Source organism: Pelodiscus sinensis, chromosome 7 (genome assembly GCF_049634645.1).
Source record: "Pelodiscus sinensis isolate JC-2024 chromosome 7, ASM4963464v1, whole genome shotgun sequence".
Taxonomy (NCBI): Eukaryota; Metazoa; Chordata; order Testudines; family Trionychidae; genus Pelodiscus; species Pelodiscus sinensis.
The window spans coordinates 11,113,658-11,121,645 of NC_134717.1; the positions used below are offsets into that span (position 1 = coordinate 11,113,658).

The following is a 7,988-nucleotide window of genomic DNA, read 5'->3' on the forward strand; positions in this document are numbered from 1 at the left end:
AAGAAAGCCCCGATCACCATTTTACCCATCAGGGCTAATTTGAGCAAAACAGTTCTTCCCTGTCTATACTGGCCCTCTTGTGGAAGTATTCTTGCACAAAAGGGCTTTTTCCTGAGCGGGCATGTGAAAGTATTTGCGCAAAAAGCACTGATTTTGTACATTACAAAGCCAGTGCGCTTGTGCAAATTCAAGCGGCCAGTGTAGACAGCTGGCAAGTTTTTGCGCAAAAACTTGCCAGTCTAGATGCACCCACAGCGTTTTACCCAGCTCCTGCCCCAGTGCCTGCAAAATAGGGGCTGCCGGTTGGTTGGTGGGTTACATGCAGTGAGTGGATCACGGAGCTGCACTGCTCTCCCCTTCCAGCAGGGCTCAGCGCCGCTGGGAAAGCCCCAGGCGCTCCCTGCAGCCACAGGAGCTATCACTGCCCAGCCATAGTGCTCCTGCCAGCCGGGGGGGGCACTCCCCATAGCAGCCGATGGGTGGGCGGAGGCGGGGGGGGGGATCTTAAAGCCCCAGCTCCTCAGCCGGCGGGGAAGGCGGGTTGGTTCGCAGCAGCCAGGGGCCGCGAGAAGCTGGAGGCGGTAGCCCCGCCCCCCCCGCCGCAGGGTTCCACGCCCGGGGTGCCGCGAGGCACGATCCAGCAAGACGACAGTGGTGACAGCGCGCGCTGCCCTGCTGATCTAGGCGCGTGCGGCCCGGGCACGCCCCTTGCGAGAGGCTGGCTACGGAGGCCGGGAGGGAGCCCTTTCTTGACGCTCCACGCCCACCGAACTGGATGAGCAGCAGCCGGCAGGACTCCCGCCAGCGGACAGTGGCGCATGCGCACACGGCAGCGGCGCAGTCCCCTTCTTTTGTCGTAGATGGCCCGGCTGCGTCACTCTTGGGCGCCGGGGTGCTGAGGCGCGCGGGTGGCGGGCTTTGCCTGAGGGGGCATGGGGGAGGCGGGCTCCGTGGAGCGGCTGGTGTCCGGGCTGCACCGGGCCCAGGCTCTGCGCTTCGGGGACTTCGTGCTCAAGAGCGGCCTCGTCTCCCCCGTCTACATCGACCTGCGGGTCATCGTCTCCCACCCGCCGCTGCTCAACCAGGTGCCGGCCGGGGGAAGGGGCAGGGCAGCGGGATGTGGCCAGCGGCCTCCCTGCCGCGCTCACGCTCCAGCCCTGGCGCCTGGGGGGGGAGGGGCGCTGCTCAGGGCCGGAGGTAGAGCTGAGGGTTTGGGAGCGCGGGAAGGACCCAGGGGACTCGAGTGCGGGAGGCCGGGAAGTTTGGGTGCGGCTGGAGGAAGCGGTCGGAGAGCAGGCCACAGCCGAGCGCCGCTTCCCTCGGGCAGCTCTTGGGAAGCGCTCAGCGTGTCCGGCTCCTAGGCCAGGCATGGCCAGTTGATCTGTGCTGCTTGCAGGCCCTGGCCCTGTAGTTCCCATTGGTCACGGTTCCCTGTCAAAGGGAGCTGCGGAGCCAGCGCTTGGGGCTGGAGGGCGAAGGAAGCAGCGTGCGGAGACCCCTTGGCTTGGCACTTAGGAGCCAGCCATGGCAGTCATTTCCAAGAGACGCAGGGAGCCTGAGTTAGCCCTGCTGCGTTGCCAGATTTTTAGTGGCCTGCCTGTATGAAGGACAGTAGAGCGGGGTGGCGGGAAAGAGGCAAGAACCAGCTTAGACGTATGAGCCGATGCCACAGGGAGCCACTTTAAAAGCAGAGCCACCTCCATAGAGGCAGCAGGAGGTGAGGGCGGGCAGGAGTAGGCACGTTGGGGGAGCCAGTTTTTAAGCCAGCTCCCTGCATGGTGGCCCCACAGAACTGCCTCGCGCAGTGACAACAGTGTGGCAGGGGACAGGACGGAGCTGATGCTGGGGCGGGGGAGAAGGGAGCAACTTAAAAGCCAACTCCCTATGAGCACCAGCTCCTGAGGAGCCACCCCCACACTGCCCCTACTGATAGACTGCAGGAGTAGAAGGGGGAGAGGAGAGCTACTGAGTGCAGGGAGCACTGGCCCCTGCCTCCCCCATCACCCACGTGTTTAAACATATAGCCACTGGAAATTTTAACAAGTTACATGCTTCCCCAATACCTGATAGTGCTAAATTAATGATGTTAACTCTGCACCGGTATGTGCTTTTGAGCAATTTTACAGACAAAAAGTCAAAACAAATTTGTTAGTATTGAGGTATGAAATAATCTCGTCTCTGTTTTTTATGCAGAGGGGATCTTTTATAGAGGGGAGGAATCTTAATCCTGCAATGAAGCAGGAACAAAATGTGCTGGTCTGTGTACATAAGTATGTATGTGAACATTATAGCTCTCCTCTTCAGCCTGCTGACCTTGGGATAGCCAGTGGCTCAGTTAATCCCTCCTTTAATCCTCTGGCTGTTCGGTAAATGTTGGTGAATGTCTGACCTTCAGGTAACTAGAATTTCAGTTAGTTACCTGTTTTCAATAACCAAACTTTCCTTCATTAAAAAAGTTATACTCATTATGGCAAGAGGAAGATTAGAAATATGCTTACTTTCTTTTACTATCTGTGTACAGGCAGTCCCCGGGTTACGTACAAGATAGGGACTGTAGGTTCTTAAGTTGAATTTGTATGCAAGTCGGAACTGGTACATATTGTAGGGGAAACTCTAGCCAAACATTTCTCCAGAGCTCAGTTTTATTCTCCCACACCTCACTTCCCTCAGTCCTTTATTCTCAAACTGAGGTGTCTGCTGAGAAAAGCCGCTCTGCGTCTCCCTGGTCTGCTGGGGGGGGGGCGCTAGCTTCGCGTCTCCCTGGTCTGCTGGGGGGAAGCAGCTAGTGCGGGGTTGCCTCACCCCGTTTGTAAGTAGGGATCTGATGTAAGTCGGATCCATGTAACCCGGGGACTGCTTGTATATACTAAAATAGGACTACGAGCATAGATCTGTAATATAGGCTAAACAATATCTTTCACTTTTTTCTTTTTTTTTCTTTTCTCTTTGGCCACTTTGCTAGCCTTTTTAACGCTACCGTTTTGGAACTATTGTAATATATTGAAAAGTTCTATTACATAGAACCCATAGTCCACTTTTTATTTTTAGGGAGTGCCTTTAATGGTGATTGACATACTTTACAGTAAGAAAGGATAAGAGTAAATTTAAAAGAAGAAATGACTTGCTGGCTAAAGGAATGGGTAACAGTGCAAAAAAACAGTGGAGAACTTATTTTGTATGTCGTCTTAAATGTCACTGCCCACTAATTCCATGAATGAAGTTACTAGAATAATAGAAGTTACTTAAATAATCCTTGCCCCAAAAAGTTTAGTTTTAATTTATTGTAATAGCAACTGACATATTTTGGATGCTATCTGGGTACAAATAATACTGACAGAATACTGCTTACAGATATCTGAGAAAGTAGCTTCTCTGACCATACATCAATCAATCAACAATATCTGAAATGTCTTACATGGGTAATATAGGCTTATAGTTATATTTACCACTGCTTAAAAATATGATGTACCTTTAGATTGCAGATCTCCTGTTTCAAACGGCAAAAAACGCAGGGATCAAGTATGACTCAGTTTGTGGTGTGCCATACACAGCATTGCCTTTGGCTACAATTATCTGCTCAACCAATCAGATCCCAATGCTTATACGGAGGAAGGAAGCAAAAGACTATGGTAAAATTATTCAAGTTATTATTAAGGTTAAATTGTCTTTTTCTGTTTGAAAGATTTGCTGTGGAAGTGCTTTAAATAGTTTGACCTCCAGCTCATTTAGTGTTTGAGGAAAAGTTCTAGGGACTCAGTAACCTAGATAATCTCTGTAGTGGAGGTGTTAAGCTGCTGCTTGTTAGGTACAAAGTAGGAATGTTAAAATTTGGTTAAATAAGTAACTGTGTAACTGCTGAAAATCTCAAGGGGTTACACACTACAGGCTCTGTAGTATGAAGTTTAAATATGTTTTATATTGCAGAGCCTGCAGTGAAGCCTTCCCAGGAGCCCCTGCCAGCCTGGCTCCCAGGGAAGCCGTTTCCTGCCATTCCCTGCTGAGTGTAACCAATAAGCATCAGTTTATCAGTTATTCAGCTACACTGTAACATTCCTACTGTAAAGCTAGGATTTTTTAGTATATTAAACTGAATGTCTCAATGGTGCAAATAATTTTTCTTAACTTTCATGCTGTGGCAAATTTCTACAGGAGAGTAATGTTATGCTTCTAGCAATGGTTTCATTAACCAAAAAAAGTGGTCTTCTATATTGTGTGTCTCAAGGATTACTAGAGTGTGTGTGTTGGTGCCTGTAAGAGCAAATAAATGATAAATATCTCAAGCTGTTTTGCAAATACTTATAAATCACAACTTCGTGGGATCTAGAGGAGCACATTTTATCTGCTCATGAAGGTCAAGTGACTTGCATGAAGTTATAAAACAAGTCAGTAACAGACCTGAAAACAGAACTTTGATGCCTCAACATAGTGGTAATCACTGTGTGCCTTACTTCCCTATAATGCCAATGGGAAAAAAAAAGTTCCTTACTATTTTCAGGACTAATGTAGTCACTTAATAGCAATGGCCTCCTATGATGCACATAGTACATTTAGTTTTAACAACAGTAAGTCTTAAGGTAGCAATTTCAGGTTAGTTTTTTTTAACTAGTGATTCAATGGATTGTGTCTTTATTGATTTAAAGGTACCAAGCGCTTGGTGGAAGGCACCATTAATCCAGGAGAAACTTGTTTGATCATTGAGGACGTGGTAACGAGTGGATCTAGTATCTTGGAAACAGTAGAGGTACTTCAGAAAGAAGGATTAAAAATCACTGATGCCATAGTGCTGCTGGATAGAGAGCAGGGAGGAAAGTGCAAGTTAGAAGAACGAGGGATTCGCCTACACTCTGTGTGCACCCTGTCCATGATGCTAGAGATTCTGCAGCAGCAGCAAAAAGTTGACTCCAAGATAGTTGAAAAGGTAAAAAAATTCATTCTGCAAAATGACTTCAAACCAGCAGATCAAAATGGTGCTGCTATTCCCATCAAACAAATATGCAAAGAGATGAGCTTTAGTGCTCGTGCTCAGCTACCTGGAATCCATCCCATTGCAGCACAACTTCTCAAGCTCATGGAAAAGAAACAAACAAACTTATGCCTTTCTGCTGATGTCACAGACTCCAAAGAACTTTTACAGCTGGCTGACACTCTGGGCCCCAGCATTTGTATCTTAAAAACTCACATAGATATCCTTAATGATTTCACCCAAGAGGTAATAAAGGAGTTGAGAGCACTTGCAGACCAGCATGAGTATCTGATATTTGAAGACCGCAAGTTTGCAGACATAGGGAACACTGTGAAACATCAATATGAAGGTGATTATTGCAACCTTAGTTTCTTGTGAGTTTTTTGCCAATGCTTTTGCCTGTTGAATAAAATGTGATTACCTTTAGTGCAACTAAGGTGATGACCGCTATATTTGTAAAACAGATTTTACTTGTGCATGCTTCATTTTGCTTACTGAACCTCTTCACTTAAGTTGTGACAGGTGCTGAATTTGCTTTTTTCCCCTTTCTCGTCACTTAGTAGGCTCTATATCCCGATCAAAACCTCTGCAGACAATGAAGACAAAAGTGTGCAGCTGTTCGTGAAAAGTATAATTTAGAGACAGTTTCCTGTTGTGTTTAGACAGCTAACTGGTTGAATAGGTAGAATGTCTTAAAAATGTGCACAACTTAGTATGCTCTGTCTTTGTTTTAACTCCTGCTTGAGGATAAATTCATAGCAGTGCTTAGCTGAAAATATATCCCTCTCTGTTTATTTCTTTTCAGGGGGTATATTCAAAATAGCTTCCTGGTCAGATATAGTTAATGCCCATGTGGTTCCAGGCTCTGGAGTCGTGAAAGGACTGAAAGAAGTAGGGCTTCCTTCACAGCGAGGCTGTCTATTGATTGCTGAGATGAGTTCCCACGGGTCACTTGCCACTGGTGATTACACAAAATCTGCAGTAAGAGCTTCTGTTTTGCTTGGGAAAACTTAAACTGCTCTGGCAAAGGAGAGTGGTTGCATGCACTACATAATTTCATAGCCTGCGTATATAAATAGCTTTTCACACAAACTGCTACTTACCAAATTTCTCTCAGTGCTTTAAAGATAATAAATGTTAGACTTTCAGATATTAAGAGGTTGCCCACAGCTTCAACATTGTCACTAGTCTATTGCTGATTTGTTTTGCATTATCATGGTGACCACTGCAAAAGTGTGTGTGCTCTTTACTACTTTTCTTAGCCATCACATCCAGTTAACTTTTGTTCTACATTCCCAGTCCAATGTCCAGCCTTCCAGTTACCTTTTGGTTCTAATAAGGAGCTGTCAGTTCTGTGTGCTTTGTGATTATTTCTTTAGTGAAACTAGGATATAGCTTAAACTGATTTCTCTCTGGGGCCTTACGCTAACAGACAGACTGGCAGGGCTTGAGACAGCTCATTGGTCAGGTTTAGTTTTAAGCCTGGAAATTCTAACTTAGCTCTTTGATTGTTTTTGTTATATTTAGGTAGAAATGGCTGAAGAAAACTCAGATTTTGTTTTTGGATTCATTTCTGGCTGCAGAGTTAGTAACAAACCAGAGTTTCTTCACTTGACTCCAGGGGTCCAGATGCAAGCTGGAGGTAAACATTCCTGAGGAGGTAGAATGTGCAATGAAATTTCTCATGTGTCAAGTTTACAGTGCTGAGAATTCAGATATTAAACTTGCGCCTCTGCTTAAGTCCTATTTCAGAACTTCTAGGAGATGGCATTATTTACTCCAAATAAAAAAGTGATATATTATTTGTTATGTTTCAGGTGATAACCTTGGACAGAAATACTTAAGCCCACAGGAAGTTATTAACAAAAGAGGTTCAGATATCATTATTGTGGGACGTGGTATCTTGTCTGCATCAAATCGTCTAGAGGAAGCAGAGATGTACAGGAAGGCAGCATGGGAGAGCTATTTAAGCAGACTTGGTGTTTGTACACAAGACTAATTCCAACCAAACATTCTGGTGAACAGACTAACCCCCTGTGCATTCTAGAAGACATAAAGTTGACATCTACTCTGAACTCAACTTAATATTTTGCTTAAGATACAATCTGCTGATGACTAAATGTATAAGCATAATCACATTCATTGTGACCATTGTTACTTTGCATTTGGGACTGTGAAACCAAAAATCACCACCCATCTTAACTCTTCTAACTCATCCTTTCTTCAGAAAATAAGAAATGAAAGCCCTCCAAGAGGTTCTTGCTGGGTTATTAGAGCAACTTGGTATTTCATTTACTTATGGAAACAGAGAAAATGGAGTCTTTTTTCAATATTGTACAACAAAGCGGCATAGATGCACAGCACAAATTGTTTCCGTTTTTAGGGAGCATAAGCATGTCTGAATCCCACTGTAATGTAGTAATCTGCTACTTAATAAACATTGTAATTGACTCTTTTTCAGCAATGAGTTTGTATATTAGTAGTACTTTTTCCTTAATCTTGTAAATGTCTTGGACTAAAAACTGAGGGAATGATAAACCTAGGCCTCACTTTTAATTACTGCCTCTTCCTGATATGCTTGCTGCTGCTGCTGTGATTGGTATGAATTATTGATCCCATGGTTCTTCTCCAAATTAGCTATGACAATTACAGCTGTAGCAATTAGTTAACCCAGTGTGGAACTGATTTGGAATGGGGTTTGGTGGATCTATTAATGAGTGGCAAAAATACAAAGTTCCCAACATTATGCCACTGTTGAATTTCTAGTGAGCTGACTGCTCTATGAAAAATCTTTAGTACTTGTCCATGATATTTTTTCACCACTGAGATTTGTAATGAAAGAAAGGATGTAAAAAACATCTCATGGGTATTGGTTGAAGAAATTGTCACCTTAAATTTGCCCCTAAATGCACTTCAAAGTGACAATGGGTTTTCATTGTTCAGATCATGAAAAGGAAGAGCACAAATAAATGTGGAATTCTAAGTTACTTTAGCTTATTAAAAGCAGTATAAGAATTTAAGCATG

General features: G+C 44.8%; 1 protein-coding gene across 2 annotated transcripts; it reads left to right on the forward strand.

Moving 5' to 3' along the window:
* Positions 1–810: 810 nt before the first annotated feature.
* Positions 811–7,427, forward strand: UMPS (uridine monophosphate synthetase). Of its 2 annotated transcripts, XM_075933154.1 has the most exons (7): positions 946–1,085; positions 2,305–2,395; positions 3,476–3,629; positions 4,641–5,312; positions 5,769–5,944; positions 6,491–6,605; positions 6,781–7,427. In XM_075933154.1, the coding sequence occupies exons 2-7, from the start codon at positions 2,381–2,383 to the stop codon at positions 6,960–6,962; spliced, it is 1,314 nt and encodes a 437-aa protein (XP_075789269.1). In that variant the 5' UTR covers positions 946–1,085; positions 2,305–2,380; the 3' UTR covers positions 6,963–7,427. The 2 variants fall into 2 exon arrangements, with proteins under 2 accessions (XP_075789268.1, XP_075789269.1); XM_075933153.1 differs by lacking the exon at positions 2,305–2,395 and having other exon boundaries at positions 811–1,085.
* Positions 7,428–7,988: the final 561 nt, after the last annotated feature.